The following is a 17,500-nucleotide window of genomic DNA, read 5'->3' on the forward strand; positions in this document are numbered from 1 at the left end:
TGAACTGAGAAACTTCTAATGAACGCCAAAAATCAATGCATTTTCGAAGTCTTCCACGGACTGAGGGCAGAGCAGGAGTATCAATATCAGCAGAACATAGGGGATCTTAAAACGAACTTAAAACTAGCGGGAAAACATTGGGAGAAGATGGGTCAGAACTGGAATCAGGCTGACAATCACTCAAAGCTTCCAAAATAAAATCATTACGATCAAAACAAGACAGGACTACACCTGATAAATCCTGCTCATCTAGTCACTTAGAAGTTGAAGAGATGGACTGTGTTGTCATCGCGGGGCAGCAGGCACGCCAATGGCCGGCCTTTCCACAAGCGAAGCATGTGCCAATGTTAGGACGACGAGACGGGAAACCGGAATTGGTCGCGGCTGGCTGGGAGGACAGAGGTTGTGATTGGGAACTTGAAGACGAAACCGACCTTCTTCGAGGTCAGACTTGACTTTCTCAAGGTTGGACTTCTCAGCGGCAGACTTGGCGCTGTCGAAGGTTTCCGCAAGCTTGAGATTGAACTTGAACTGGTCCTCGTTGGCTTTTCTTTTAAACTTATGCGGCTCTTGAAATTTCAGTTTCTTGATCTCTTTCATTTGCTGTTCTGTCGAAGTTTCGTTGGCACGCTTAATCTGACCTGCAGTGTCCTTGAGCAGCTCCTTAAAGGAGGCCATTAACTGATTGTTGTTGGCTCTAATTAGGTCGGACACTTCATCTTTGGTAACCGACATTACGGCAAAAAGAAAAAATTAAACGAAACGAAAGAACGCGGTTGGTTCTGAAGCCTAGATGACTGCCACGTGTTATACTCGGTCTTATATACCACTGAAACCCTACCCATGATACCCCGGCCTGTAACCCAGGCCCTTGTTGTATCTCGTGCCGACAAAATAGTTATTTCAGCCTTGTTCGCTTGCTCACCCGTCAGAAATAACATTTTAATTTATTACCGAAAGAAATCAAGGAAACCTCCAATTTTAGTATTTTCAAAAGTCGCTTGAAAAGATACTTCTTAGGTATTTGAATTTTAAATTAACTTTAAATTTTATTATTTTTATCATATTTTGTTTTCACGATATCTAATTTTATATTTGTGATGGGAGGTGAGGATGGGCGGATACTAGTGTTTCTAAGTATTTCTAGTGTTACTAAGTTCAACCAGAAGTACTTATACATTTTAGTCGTTTAGATGATTCTAAATATTGTTTATATGCAGGGTCCTTCTGGATGTCAGCCTAGTTGCTGAATGGATGAAGGGGTAGTTTCTAAAGAAACTGTGGTGCTGCGTCGGTGGGGAAGTAGTATACAAAAATTTGGTTTTATCAACGGAGTTGATAATGTAAATTGGCCACCGTACAGAGATTCTAAAAGCTGACGTTTCGAGCGTTAGCCCTTCGTCAGAGCGAATCGAGGGATTATGGGTTACGTGTAGTTTTTATAGTAGAGTAGGAGCTACGCTATTGGTGGTAACATGGCAACGTGAAAAATAGGAATATATTAGTTAAATGAAAAGCGTTCGTTAATACCGTGAGGATTAAGGAATGAATGGGCCACCCTGGTTAAAAGAGTTTTCATCTTGTTTGTAATACGCATTTGATTAAAGATGCAATATATACTCTTTTCTTATAAGAACGGAGATTAACCAAAAGTTTAAGAATATAGACCGCTTTCATAAATGGTGACCTGCTTTACATTCTTTTGTATTTATGTTAATTAAACCTACTGCCCTCATTTTAAAACAAATATTCTTTTGAATATTCCTTTTGAGGCTATAAAGCGTATTAGTATTAAAACAGAAGCATATTTTATTTGGCCATTATGAAAGAGGTCTGTACAAAGAGTATACCCAGGCTGAAAGTCAGTTAAGAACGTCATATATTTATTTTTTGTTCTTTTACGTGCCGTGTAAATAACGGTAAAAGAAATGTAAAACTGTAGTCTAACAGGACAATTAAGACCAATGAAAATACTTAGGCACGATTTTTTACTGGGCTGCCAGTATGGCAAACCAGTCGATAAATTGGGTGTCATTTTTCCGTTTTTTCCTGTGTAAGGAAGATGAAAAAACCTGTCGCTCCCCTGTTAAGTATTGGTTTTTTGCCCAGAGTATCCTGCGCGTACCTTTGGTACGTTTCAGGGGGTACTGGAAATGCATAGATTTTATCAGTTGGACACAATACAAACAATGGCGACGAAGCCGATGTAACGCGAATGGTGTTTTATTGGATCTTTAAACAAAATATCTCCTTTTGGAGCTCAATAATGGAACGTCAATTCGATAAGCAACACAAGCTGGGAAAAATGAATATCTGGAATTCACTTTAAAAGCGACGAATAAGGGGCTTCAACAACAATTGCATTTTTCGCCGTCAGAGGTCAATATCTTGCGAATGTAGTGTTATGTACAACACTGAAACCAAATGGCAAATCTCTGGTAACTTTTTCTATTCTGGCTGGATATGGGTTTAAGAAACTCAGAGAAAGGATCGAACACCGTGAATGCATCTGTGTTTACTGTTTTCTGTCTATTTACATTTATTTTGTTATCAACTCTGCACAGTCGTCAGGTAAAAAAATAATTGTAAATGTGACAGTCGATAATTTTTTGAAAGAAAGCTTGTTGTCTATTTTGTGCTTCATTATTCAAGGAAAGGTAAGGTAAAGGTAAGATAGAGTCTGCCACGAGCCTAGAAGGCCCACCAGGCCGACACTTATCTCCGGTTTCTGTAGCATGAAGCCGCTGGGAGTATTTCTACTCCCCCCTGGATTTGATGCTAGTCCATCGCAGGATTACACCCAGCATTAACTTCGCCGGTACCCATTTATACACCTGGGTGGAGAGAGGCATCGTGAGAGTAAAGTGTTTTTGCCCAAGAACACAACACAACGTCCCCGGCCAGGACCCGAGTCGAGCGCACTAACCATAAGGCCACCGTGCCTACCACATTCAAGGAAAGGTTCTTCAGAGAAGGGTTTGATCCTGAAATTTATTTTGCTGCGTATGGTAATTAATTTTTACATGATTGGATTTCTTGTTTTCACGCACACAACGAAATAGGAAGGGTTTTTCCCTCTAATAGCAAATTTATATGTTGTTTGTTCCAATACATTTTTCGCTGGAAAAGGTTTTTTGTGCGATTTTCCTTTGTCAATTCATCATGTTGTGTAATATTCGAGCTTAACAAATTTGCAAAAGTGGGTTGAAATGTGATACTGGAGGATTTTTTATATAGATAACAGGAATGTTTTCTTTCTGTCAAATGATTGATAGGTAGCAAAGTTTTTAACGTCAGGAGAAAATCTTTTTTGCCATTATAGCGTAAAATGAAGTTTATTTGGGAAGCCAACAATATTTCTTTGCATGTAAGTTCCTGGTTAATCTAATTTATTGCTTCGACTTACTGGTGCAAAGAATGTTTACATTACTCATGCTTTTTGGGAATTTTGAATGTCATGAAATTAAATCATTTTGTGTGACATAGCCCCTTTAAAACTAACATTTTTCAACAATATATCGCTTTACTCTAACCCAAAACCAATCACATAGTAAAAAAAACTTCATTGTTATTTGCGATAAAGCTGTTTTTGTGTCTCATAGATGTTTAGATTTTCAGTTACAACTTGTGTTTTGACTGGCCGCTTAACCTCATGATTGTGTAAATAGTTCACCCTGAAGTCAAAATAGATACGTTTCTCAGGGACCCGACAAAGAAGGCTTCCAGACCTGGCCCCAGTTGTTCAAACGATGGATAGCGCTATCCACCGGATAAATCACTATCCAGCCGATAAACACTAGCAAAACCAATTGAGTTATCCAGTGGATAGTGATTTATCCGGTGGATAGCGCTATCCATCGTTTGAACAACTGGGGCCTGACAGATAAAATGTAAATATTCAGTTAAGTATTACAGCAATATTAAAAAACTAAAGACGGACGTTTCTTGGCTAAAATGTACGTTGTTTTACTCTGAAAACGATGAACGGTTAAGAGTGGTTTCGATTGGGAAATCCAGATTTAGATCTTAAAATCTGGATCTCGGGTTTCCAATCGAACACCAAATCTGAAAACGAATTTTGCCGCGGTTTTGCTAATTGGAAACCATGTTGGGTGAGGATTTCAATTAAAGAAACCCGTCGCGAAATCAGTTTTTGGATTTTGTGTTGAATTGGAAAGCCGAAGATCCGGATTTTAAATCCGGATTTTCCAATCGAAAGCACCCTAACATTCTTTCCCGAAGTTCATTCAGTTGACACAAGGTGATCACGAGCACGCTTATGATTGCCTAGCACGTGATCAATTTATTCCTTTTGACAGAACATCATGACCTTGCCCTTGATTTATAGACGTCAGAGATTGCGAAATTTTGTGTTTTTACGATCGACTGTCATTAATCTTTCGATGAGAATTCGATTCAGAGTTATCTAGAAATACCGTTATTTTTTTCTTCACCTGTGTTTTGGCTTGCCTTTTACTGTTAAGTCCCGGCTTTTACGGTACTTTTTACGGTATGTAAAGTGCCAAATATTTTTTGACCTGGCATCAAGTTAGACTGAAAAGAAGAGGAATTTGGAGGCGGAAACAACAACTTCAGTCCTTCCTTAGTGTGTGCTTAGTGCAACTGCAAGACATGCACGACATGCAGGAAAACGTCCGTCAGAGCAATTTGCAGTTAGTTTTTTGCAGACTATTTAAAGAAGAAGCAACTGAGTTTTACTCAATAGCATGATTTGTTACCTTTAAACTGAATTATTACCAAAGCTTAAAAAACTAAAAGACCTCAAAATGGGGCAGGAAATTACGAAGTAATTAAACGCGTGAGCCAAAAGGCCTCTCCTGGCTCGACGTCTGGGTGAGCCCTCAAATAGTATTAATGACCCCGCACTTGGAAAAATTAACTGGAACGCTGCAGTTCAATACCACCCAACTCAGTGCCTTCTGTTTGTGTTTAACATGTACTACAGGTAATTCGGTCTACGCTCATGGAGGGTCTAGTCTAAAATTAGCAATGCGTTTTTTTATTGCATGATAATAGAACAACTCAGTTTTTAGTCGAACTTAGCATAGAACACGTTAAGGACATTTTTAGGTTCTAATAATATACTCGAAAAAAATTATTAAATTCTGATTGGCTAAAAAGGCAGTACAGTTTTGCTTTAACTCTGTGCCAAAAATAGGCACGCCTCGCGTACGTGTGGTAGTGCAGTACTGAACACCGCGCTTTACTCCATATTGTCAACTGAGCTGCGTTTTGTCTTCCAGGAGATACAAGTCATCTTTGCGAAATTTGTAGCTCTAATAGTAAACGATATTGTCTTGGTACCGTTTATTATTATAGTGCCATGGTAGATGTCCTAAGTAAATAGCCCCCTGAGAAGACATGTGGTTACTAGCAAAACACTAAACCCAGAAAGATTGAAGAAAATAAAAGGAAATCGAGAAACATTGGCCTCGAGGCTGACATACTGAAAGAAAGAAAGAAAGAAACAAACAAACGAAACTTTATTCATTTTAATGCAATGAAAGAGAGAGATCTTATTGACTGAGAGTCGATTTTCATGAGGGAGGAAAACCGAGTACCCGGAGAAAAACCCTAGGAGTCAGAGTAAGGTCGACTGAAACTCGGCTCACATACGACCTCGAGGCCAGAGTTGAACCCGGGTAGCAGAGTTGAGAGGCACGGTTAATAACCACTAAGCCACCATGACTCCCCATTGAATATTTTCAAGTGCCCTCACAACTTCTTTTTCACCACACGTTTAAGTGTGTACTCTGAGCGTCTGACGGCTATCTAATACAAACGTTCACTGAAGCTAAACCCTATCTGGCGGGGTTAGTACCTGGATATGGGTGACCTAAAAAATATGCCACTTTGTAACAGAAACGTAGGACCGAAAATTATGTTTTAAAGCTCAAAATTGCAAACCAAGCAAGGTAAAGATTTTGTTAGCCTGCTTTATGTAAAACAAATGTTGGTGCAAAAGTAAGTAAATATTGATACACTTGTTTTAGGAAGAGCGGAAGGAAGTTTTCAGGACGGTCGATTAAGAATAAAATATTTTGCCATCAGCAACAAAATTTGCGACATGAAAACGACAGACATTTGAACCGCGGATATAAAAAGTTATCATCAGCGAAAAACATTTTGGGAGATTTTTGCTACGTTCAATTTTTTATTGTTTTTTTTTTTTTTGGCTGCACAAGTAAATCTTAAAATCGAAAGTGTCGAATTCAGCGGGCGCCGTGATCAAGTTACCTTGCGTGTTTACTCACGAAACAAATAATACTTCTGTGTCAAAATGATGGCAAGATACCGTGTTTTTCAAGTGTTATAGCGTTTGACAAGAAATGTGCGAATTCGACACAAAGATCACAATCGCCGACTCTTGAGGTTGACCATTGTATCTGCAAAGTCAAAAATTTACTATCCTAGACGAGGTCATTTATCACCAGGTAATTCCATCGTTTTGGAAATAGCAGCTGCTTTATTATTCATCAGTGTCAAATTCTTGCCGATTTTGTGGCTCATTTTGTTGAAACTCAAGCACACGTCCAAAAGACCTGTTTATTTTCGTGACTTATGCAAGCGTTGCGGGCCTATTGGCAACACGGCTTACACTCTTAAAACCAATGACATAGTGTGCAGTGCACCACAAAAAGTGGTATACCAGTCCAAATAACACATCGAAATGCGGGATTGTGATCGGCTAATAAACAGCAGGGTTTGGTCAGAACCAATCAAATCTTCTGTTTTCAAATCAAGCGCGCGCCCTGGAAATAAGAATAGCAATTTTCGGTATGCTAGAAGAAACAGAAAAAAAAGATAGTTTTGGGGTTTACATGCCCTTTAACCATCTCAAACTTTTTCATGTATGTTATTAATATCTAATCACATGATTTTTCTCGTGCAATTTGGAATAAATGAGCAAGAGTAAATTTTCTCAAAGACTACAAATTGCAAAAAAATTTACTCGTGCTTATTTATTCCAAATTGCTCTTGAAATCATGTAATCACGTATGCAAATCGCCGAAAAGAAATACGGGAAAACATCGATAGTTACTTTTGTAATGCATTTTTTTGTACACCTCACCATATGGTCGACTATAGTATGGATGCGTATAATGGGAGATAACAGTTATGGAAAGCTCTTAAAAAGGCATCAGGGTGGAAAATGTAAGCGTAAAACGACGTCTTAAAAAGCGTGAAAAAGAATTTTCTATTGAATTGTTTACACTGGTGTTGAAAGTTGGAAAGGAATGACAATAAGAATTTGAACTGTTTATAGGCAGGGCGTAAAACTAATTCCTTACTGTGGATGCCGCCACACTTTAATGAGAAGAAAAAATGTATGATTGCAAGGAGACATTAATACGTTTATAAGTGTGTAAATAAAGCAAATTCGGATAATTTTACATTGTCTGGGTTCAGCTTTTGCAGCTTTTGTATTTTCACTACTGGGTGTGATATATTGGCCACACCAAGTTCTAAGGCCCGTTTTAACGTCGCATTTTACATGTGCCGAATCTAATGCAAATGAGAAAAATCTATTGTTTTTGCTCATTTGCACTAGATTCGGCACATGTAAAATGCGAAGTTTAAAACGGGCCTAAGGCCTAGTAGTTGTCATCAATCATTATAATGCGACTGATACTGTATGATGCATCTGTTACTAGGTTGTAACTTTGAGAATGGTTTGTGTGCTGAATGGAGCCAATCGAGCACAGATGACTTCAACTGGACGCTTCATTCGGGGTCCACAGCGTCCTCCTCTACAGGGCCTTCCTCAGGCCATGGTGGATATGGTGAGTTTGTTATCGTTGTTATGTGCACGTATATACCTTTTTAATGGAATCTCGTTTTTAAAGTGAATAGTGTTGAATCCATTGAAATTTCAAAATTTAGTTTAAAAGCGTAAAATATTGCAATTCAAACGATTCTAAAACGTAAGGTAGTACGATATCCTCCGATAGCTCTGTTTACAAGAAAGACACCAACATAACGCGGTATTAGAGTGATTTAGCATCGCGCACACGGCATTCTGCTGATTGTCATCAAAGTATGAAAATTCTCCTATTCTAACTCATCTCTCTGTTTTAAGAAGTTGTATGATACGCGTTGTATGTTGCGCGTAGTGAAGTGAATATCGCTCCTAGTCTGCATTTCAGCGCTCCTAGTTCGAATCCCCGCCCATGTGCTCCAAAGTTCACTCAGCTTTCCATTTGTGGTGGGTAAAATGACTACCACTATTGCAAGGGACAAGTTGTGCATACCAAAGGATAGGAATGGAGCCCACCCTGACGTCAGTTATGGTAGAAGTTAAGCAAAAAGAACAACTGTTCTCGGTTTGGGAGTACCATCGGCTTTTTTTTCCTTTCCCTGTTGGATGCGCACGTTCAAGTAATGGCAACGTCTCCATCTGCAGCTTCTAACCAGGCATTCCTTCACTTTGAGTTCAGTACTCTCACAAGTTTCACCCGATTCCTCAGCAATGCCTTCAATACATATATTATTTCTTCGGCTTTGATTTTCAAGTTAGATTACTTTCTCAAATTGCTTTCCAAACGGTATGAATCGTATTAATCTCATCGGCAGTAGACTGCAGCTTCACATCTATCATCTCAATCATAGTTTTGTGTTCATTAATATCCTTCTTACTAAATTCAAGTCTCGCTCTCAGGTCAACGACCTGAGATACTAGATCATCAACCCTTTTCGTTAAGTTAGCTGCAATTGATTCTACGAACGACTTCAACAAGCCTTCTTGGGATTGAAAAAGTTCACGAGTTAGGTTTTCAGAGACAACAAGTGGCTCAAACTCCGCGTTGCGTTCTAAATTTACTGAGCTTGTATGGCGAGTTTTGCCAATACAAATAAGAAGGCTTAATAAACGAAATGAGCACTCATGTTGCACTCACTTGTCTGTTCTTTGGTAATTTGGTGCTATTCTGTCCCCTACTTCGCGAGATATCCTCAACCGAAGACCGATCTCTAAAAGAGAGAAAAGGTAGGAAACGATCGGCCAGGCAAACCAAGAAATCGAGCCAAAAAATGTAGCCAAAACCCTTCAATCCGCCTCAAACTCGGCCAGCCGCATGTTCGAAGGTTCTATCGAACATCTATTCTAGAAAATAGTCTCGCTATCCACTCTGCGAAGGAAAATTTGCCACAAAATTTCAATTTCGCCTTCTGTCAACATTCTTGTGACGATCAGCGGTGCACCCAAACGGTCAGTTGGTGATCCCGGGGAGGGGTGAGGGGAGAGATTTGTACTTAAGGAGCGGTGACTTGTCACCTAAAATTCAAAACACAACACAGAGTTTGGGACACCTGTGACCGCTTGAGTAGCCCTGCTTGAGCGACAGCTTTGGCAGCATTGATGCTGGTTCGGCGTTCTGGAAGGTCCCATTGTTTTGCCACCATTTGCTTACTATGGTTGCTTCTATGTCATCCACATCAACCCAAATACCTGGATCATCACTCTCGGAATCACTGATGTCACTGTTTTTATCTTCTTCATCCATAATTTGCCGTCTCTGTTGGTCAAGATATGCTTGCTTTGAGTTCTGTTTAATCAAGCATTGCGGCCTCATTTCTGTCAAGGTCAGTAATACTTCAATCGGGGCCTCTGGCACAAGCTTTTCAACAAACGAAAGTCGGTTGAGTTCATTAGAACGTGTCAATAGGGCCATTTACTCTTTGGTGTGAAACACTATGTACATTTCTTCACAACCTTTCCTTGTCCTACAACACACCCACTATCAATGCTGTTGGAGGTAGCCATTGAGCTATCACTAGGGACCTTTAGATTCTAGGACGAGGACGAGGACGAGAATGAGAACGAGACTTTCTCATAGAGCAATAGTGTGCGCGTACAAACCAGCGTCGTTTTGGCGGGAAATACGTGATACCGGCGTCATTTTAAGGGCGCGTTCTTTTGGTACGATTCCTTAATAGGAATACACGGAATAGACGGTATTCGTGTTCTTTTGGGACCTATTTCGTTTTCGGAATGAACCGAATACTTTCTGCTTCTGATGGCAGAATGGACGGAATGACCGGAGAACAGTTCACTCGGAATAGTGGTGGGTATTTACTTTCACCCACGCTGATGAGGTGAATAATTGTTTTGTATGTACCACACAAGTTGAATAATCAGCCGAGTTTATCGATGAAATTTGCTTCTCGGTAAAAGAAGCGACAAGGGAAGCTAATGAATTTGTCTTTCTTCTTTTTCTCAGAGTTGAATAATAATTCCTATTCATCTTGGGCTAACCACTCAGAGTGCACGAATATCACTATTATTGATTATTAAATTCTCAAACTCGGATAATGCATTTCGCGTGCTCTGATCGGTTCACTCAATCTCGGTTATCAGCTCATATACTTTAGTACTAGTTTGACCTTATATCGTAAATGATTGGGTTAAGCGTTACTAAACTAAATTTTTTTTCGCCGGCAAGCAAAATTTCTCTTTGAATTTAAAACAAAACTTTTTTTTTCTGGAATGTTTGGATCAATTCCGCGACGTTCAGAAGTAAGCGAAAAGGCAAGAAATGTTTTTGTGATAAGCCTACGTCTGTCTGACCACAAGGTATTACACAACATCGCATCTTCATCAAGTTTTCTCGATTTCGCTAGGATCTTCTCCTTTTTTCGCTCGTGTTTCTTACTTTTGGAGGAATTTAATAAACTGGTTATAGCCAACTCGGCGCTACGCGCGTCGTTGGCTATTTACCATCTCATATCCAACAAGCGCGAATGGAATAATTGTTAATTATCTCGGGTTTCACGTCATTCACTGAATATTCCCAAAAAGCCATGGGCAATAAACTTAACTGCCTTTTTGGGGGAGGTCGGAGTGGTCAGAAGGCGCTAATTTATGAAATAGCTCTAACATTGTTAATGTAATCAAAGTTTGATCAATTCAAATCAGTTTTGTTTCTTCTAGTGATTATCTCGGGTTTTAAGCTATTGATTAAATATTCCCAAATAGCCAAGGGGAATAAATTTAACTTTTTTTTTTTTAATAAAAGAGGAAAATTGTTTTTTTTTCTTTTAAAGGCTATTATATGTTTATTGAGACGTCATCCCCTCGACGAGAAGGCGATAACGCGACACTTGAACTAGTTCTTCCTGGAAATGGAGAACTTGGATGCTTGTCCTTCTATTATCACATGTATGGAGCAGAAATGGGGACTCTGAATGTTTTCAACGGAAATATGAAAGTTTTCAGTGAATCTGGAAATAAAGGCAACATTTGGAGAAAGGCTGAGAGGACAATTGTGTTAGGACATAAAGTAAGTACAGCACATTTGTGAGGTAGTTGTATTGTATCGAATCGTGGATGTCTACGCACCAATTCAGTAGGACAATCCGTCAGCAACAGTAAATGACAGTAGAAGCAAAGCAAACAGCTACCTTTGGCGCACTTTAACAGGCAAAAGGCTTTTTTTTTTTTCTATCAACGCCCTGAACATTTTCAACTCAGACGCCAGAGAGGACAATTTTCCGAGTTCTATCATTTTTTGGGTTCGTTAAAACTGTGCCAAAATATTCTGACTTGTATGTATATGTAACATGGATGTATATGTATTTTCATATTTATATAAGGGTAGATCAGTTCTTAGATCTTTCATCATAACGAGGAAGAAAAGTGGGCCAAGTTTAGTGCCTTGTGGGACACCAGTATGTACATGCTACACAATTATAGTGCTTTGTTATTGAATTCTAGTTGCATAAAATAAGCGTTACCGGCTTAAAACGCCACAAAAGAAAGCACTTATTTGTTTGTTTGTTTGTTTTTTTTTTACCTTGCCCGCTAAAACTTCCATTTTGTCGTGTTTCAATTGTTTTGTGATGAGAGAGAGAGAGAGAGAGAGAGAGAGAGAGAGAGAGAGAGAGAGAGAGAGAGAGAGAGAGAGAGAGAGAGAGAGAGAGAGACTTTATTTTACGAGGGTAACACGTGACAGTAACTAACATTACTGATGAACTTGTGGCCCTCTTAAGGTACAAAATTACAATGTATAAAAACTGCATTAAGAATAGATACTATTTACAATAGAATAAGAAAACAAACATTCCTAGAACTCAATTTATAACTAGACAAATCGATTTAAAAACGAAATTAAATGCATACAAAAGACTATCTATTGTTATAAATTTATATCAAACGATCCCCTTGTCTTCTGAGAATTTAGTACTCTTTTCCATAATTCAGCCTTAAAGGATTTTAAAGACTTACTTGTTTTTAATGATCGAGGCAAATTGTTCCAGTCCTTCACCGTCCTTACGGCAAAGGTGCGTCCACCCTCTGAGATGTTTTTATGGAGGGGGCACAATAAATTTAAATTACAATTTCTCGTGGTTCTTTGGTGTACATCGGAGTTTTTTCTAAGGGATGTATTTAAATAGTTGGGTAAAGTACCATTTATCCGTTTATAGGCCAGTTCACAACGCTTTATATACGCTTCATTATAAAAGGGGATCCAGCTTAAGTTGTTAAACAATGTTACTGTTCGACTAGTGCGTTGTGCTTCATAATACGGGTGGCCCGTTTCTGCATGCGGAGAACTCTCTCGAGTGCCTCCTTGTTGCACAATGTCCATACTTGGCTTGCATACATCATAAGTGGTTTTATTATTGCGTTAAAATAGATTATTCTCTGATTTTTCTTTAAGTAGGGGCTAATATGGCGTAAGAGGCCAAGTGGCTTTGAAAGTTTATTGCAAAGTTCGTCAACATGCGCTTCGTAAGTTTGATCTTCATCGAGGATCATACCAATAAGTTTATGGTTTTCAACGTTTACAATTTCTGCATTATCCGTTTTTACTTCCAGTTTTCCTGAATCTTGAACTATGCGCTTCCGTAGACGATTCCCCGTTACCAACAGAGCTTTTGTTTTTTGCATATTCATATACATTTTGTTTTCACTGGCCCATCTCTCTACTTTACACAGATCTAGTGACAATGCTTGATTTAATGATTGTATGGTTTTCCAGTTTGAACTCGAAGACAAGGTGGTATCATCTGCGTAAACGTCCATAGTTGACTTTTGAACGTGAAGAGGCATATCATTGACGAACAAAAGGAAAAGCACCGGACCTAGAATGGACCCTTGGGGCACTCCTTGCTTTACCGTCAACTGTTCAGATGTAGTTTTCCCTAACGAAATAAGCTGCTTCCTCTCAGACAGGTAGGATTTGAACCAGGCAACAGAAGAAGGAGTAGCACAGTAGATCGACAGCTTTTTTAGAAGAAGTTCACGATCAATCACATCAAAAGCTTTTCGAAAATCTATAAGAACCAGACCGGTCACATTATCATTATCCATGTTCATTAGAATCTGATCAGTAAGTCGGATTAGGGCTGTTTCAGTGGAATGTCCTGGCCTAAAGGCTGATTGCAGCTCGTATAATAAGTTATTATCACGTAAGAACTTAGAGAGAGAGCTGGCCACATGCTTTTCGAGAATTTTCGAGAGGACAGGTAAAACAGATATCGGACGATAGTTGTTGATATCATTCCGTGCACCGCCTTTGTATAGTGGTGTGACTTTAGCCATTTTCCAATGATTGGGGAAACTGTTTGTCGAAATTGAAAGATTGAGTAGTTTGCATAAAGGGTTTGCAAACACCGGTATAATTTTCTTAAGTACGCGTACGCTCAAACCATCGTACCCAGAGGCCTTGTTACTAGAGATTTTATCCATAATATCAATGGTTTGCTCAGGCGTTAACAGAGGGATGTTGTAAACCGTGTCTGTATTTAATCTTGAATGAACAAAATTTGCCAGCTTTGTATGATCGAAGTCTACGCCAGCATCATTGTTGTTACCAATTTGTTCTAGAATGTTAACAAAGTATTCATTTAGCTCGTTTGCAATGTCGGCTTCGTCGTTGATAATTCCATTTTGTGTAGCTATTTCATTGATACACACTCGAGGTTTATTTGTCCCGCTCAGAGATTTTAGAGCTTTCCAGACGCCTTTCGGGTTTCCTTTATTCTCGTCGATCTTTTCACGAAAGAAACTTCTTTTTGTTTTTCTAATAATATTTGTGGTTTGACCTTTTGCATGCGCATAACGTGTCCAATCCTCCTGCAAATTCGAGATTCGCGCCTTTTTCAACAACTTATCCCTTGTTTTCATAGAATGAAGAATTTCGTTTGTCATCCAGATGGGCTGATTGAGCCTTTTGACACGTTTAGATTTAAGTGGAATGTGTTGGTCTAGAACATCATTAAGCATTGTTTCTATTGAACTCAGAACATCATTTATATCATCGAAAACAAATGTGATGAGTCCATTTTGGCTGTTTGTGATTGGCTTTTGATAAGATCAGCTTGTCTGTTTGAGATAAGTTTCTTTTCACCTTATTATGAGTTTATTGCGCTACTCACTTGATCTTTACTGTTTGATTGCTGTGCCGGACAGAGCTCTACTCCAAGCCAGACTATTCACCGCTAAAACGATATGCACACACAGTACTATTTCATGGTCACACGTGCCCGCGCGCGTCTTACGAAAATAGGGAGCTTAAGCAACGACAACGGCGACGGCAAAAACAATGGCTTTGTACGCATTGCACGAGCGTATTTCACTTTTGTTCATTTCTTTGCCGTCGTCAGCGAAACAACAGGGATTTTAAGAAACGACGACGGCTACGGCTACGACAACGCCACAAAACAATAATATGATTGGTTGAAAGAGGAAAAAGAATCGTGCTGCACATGCTGCACAGTTTTTTATTGCCGTACTCTGCATGACAAGAACGTGAAATCACCAAATTTGATGTTTTAAGGACAACGTGAGCGTACATTTGCGAATCTCTCATTCTATGGTTTTACTCTAAAACAGCTCCTATTAATTCAACTGTAGGATAATTTAGCCCACATTGTACGAAGTGAACTAGATGAAATAACCGCGAAAGACTTAGACTTTTGAAATGAAGTTTTCGTCGCCGTCACCGTAGTAGATCTTTAAGTCCCTAATAAAGTGAAATAGCCAAATTTAAGGTTTTTTGAAGAACGTCTCATTTTCTCCCCTCAATTAATGGCCGTTCCGACCAGTGTCATTTTTGAGGAACTATCACACCCTTTTCATTTCAAAGGTTGTGCAGGAAATGTAGATCTTAATAAGTCTCACTGAAACCCAAAAAGAAAATTGGGGGTAACCACGCATTTTTCAAAGATAATTGATGGATAATATTTGTAAAAAGCTTTAAAATGCAGAGTAATCTATGAAGTTCTTTCCCAAATTGAAGCTTAATTATCTCTCAAAAATGCATGGTTACCCCCAATTTTCGTTTTGGATACCAAGAGTACTTACTAAGATCTACTTTCTCCGGATAGTTTTAAATCGCGCAAAAATATCACTGTATTGGTAAGCATCACCGATTGGAAACTCGAGTATCTCAGATGCGCAGAACGTATGCGCAATAACAATAGTAGGCACCGTCCTTAAACAACGCGAATTTATATTTTGAGATGACGTTCTCGTTGCCGTCGCCGTTGTTATTGCTTAAGCTCCCTAATATCTTTTCCCCGCCGAAGTGTGCACGTGTTGTTTCACTTGGAGGTAGGGTTATGGTGTCTCTTGGGACCAGCAATGCTCCAACTTGCCCCTTACGTACCCCTATGCTCACAAGTACCTGATTATTATTATCCCTTTGTAATAGTTTTTTAAGCATATGTGCATATGTGTGTTTAATAGATTAACATTTCCATAATTCTTTTATGTCATTTTTGTTTTGTCAACTTTGTATAGATGCGGGATTCAGCTTTTATATGGGAATTCAGTTTCCCCTTCTTGTTATCCTCCCAACTATATGTTAATTCGTTATTATGGCGTAAATTTATTTTCTTGTATATCTATTGCACTTTATTCATTATGGGAAGCATTATTAAGCATTATTATTAACCCTAATTTATGCGACCTGGGATACACTTGTTGTTTAACGTTCAGCTAGGATTACGTGTTCAAACTTGCCCCTAATTTATGCACGCCCCTTCTTTTGTTATTCTCATTGATGACGTCACTTGATGATTACCTGTCAAAATGGGTCTGAAGAGGTCGATACTATTACTTGTTTCATTAACAATGAAATTGTTTAAGTTTGTGTGTAAAGTGTTGATTTCCGTTTTTCATGTACCAAAATTAACAGCACTTCAATCTTCACTTGTTGATGGTGTTGCAAGATTAATTATTTTATTGTGTTTTTACGTCAAAGTCTGGTGTAAATGGATAAAGGGGCCTACTTTCTAAAAAAAAATGCTGTGCCGCGTTGGTGGGAAAGTGAAACACAGAATTAAATTAAACACCTTAGAGAAAATCGAAAGCTGACGTTTCGAGCGTTGGCCCTTAGTCAGGGCGAATTAGAAAATTATGGGTTGTTAGCGTTTTATATAGTGAAAGATGTAGTTACGCTATAATATATATTTGTTAAGGATATAGCAACTTAGCTAACAAGAATAAAGCAGTTGAAAGAGAAACGTTCGTTACTTCCGTTGGGAGTGAGGGAGCCGATCTGAAAAAAGAATCTTTGGTCAACCTTTTTTTAATTTCGGCTTCGGTGTTGCCCTGAATGGGAAGTAGGGAAAGGGAGCTGATCATCATGTGTTGGATAGAATGATTGGAAGGTTGAAGTGTCCAGGGGTGACCGGAAAACACTGACCTCAGGTCCATGGACTACCCCGACGGACTACCTAAACGGACTACCCCCAAAAAATACTATTTCAAGTGTCAGAGTACTATTGGTCGTAAACAGCTTCACAATTAGTGCTAAGCCTAAACATCCATTTTAAACAGAGTTGGCCAACAGTATTTAAGTCTAAGCACCCATTTTAAAAAGGTTAGCTTTCAATTATTGTTGCACTAGTTTCACTTCACTTACATGAAGTAATCGGCCATCACAACAATTATTGAAAGCTAACCTTTTTAAAATGGGTGCTTAGGCTTAAATACTGTTAACTAACGCCATTTAAAATGGATGTGTAGGCTTAGTACTAATTGTGACGCTGCTTACGACTAATAGTACTCACTTGAAATAGTATTTTTGGGGGACAGCTGTAGTCCGTTTGGGTAGTCCATGGGTCTGGGGTCCGTGTTTTCAGGTCACCCAGTGTCGAGCGACTGGTTTTGATACTTCCTTGTCGTTTTTTTCCACGTCTCACCGATGTTCACGAAAGCGGTCTCCTGGTGTTCTCCCTGGTTCCCCAATGTATATATTTTTGCATATGTGCACGTTATACACTTGAGTGCACGCACAGTAAAAAGTACCTGGTTGATATCGATCGTCAGGTTTAGTGTGCTTCTTAACTAGAATTCGAAAATCACAGGTTTTTATCGTGTTTGATTGAAAGGAGTGGAGGCTTCGAAGCGAAACAGGTGAAATCTAACTTTTGCACTTTCAGTAGTTATGAGTGAAGATAAAAATGATCTCTTTTCATTTTGTAATAAATGAAAAAATGCATATGAGTGAATGGCAAAGAATTTACATGC

At 39.0% G+C, this 17,500-nt stretch overlaps 1 protein-coding gene across 1 annotated transcript in view; it reads left to right on the forward strand.

The window, feature by feature from the left end:
* LOC138026960 (MAM and LDL-receptor class A domain-containing protein 1-like) overlaps positions 1-17,500 on the forward strand; it is a 226,196-nt gene that overhangs the window by 9,108 nt on the left and 199,588 nt on the right. The window contains exons 3-4 of the mRNA XM_068874440.1: positions 7,677-7,805; positions 11,065-11,300. Coding sequence (XP_068730541.1) covers positions 7,677-7,805; positions 11,065-11,300 — 365 coding nt within the window. The remainder of the gene's footprint in view (positions 1-7,676; positions 7,806-11,064; positions 11,301-17,500) is intronic.

The sequence above is a fragment of the Montipora capricornis genome, chromosome 12, assembly GCF_036669925.1.
Source record: "Montipora capricornis isolate CH-2021 chromosome 12, ASM3666992v2, whole genome shotgun sequence".
NCBI classification, from domain to species: domain Eukaryota; kingdom Metazoa; phylum Cnidaria; class Anthozoa; order Scleractinia; family Acroporidae; genus Montipora; species Montipora capricornis.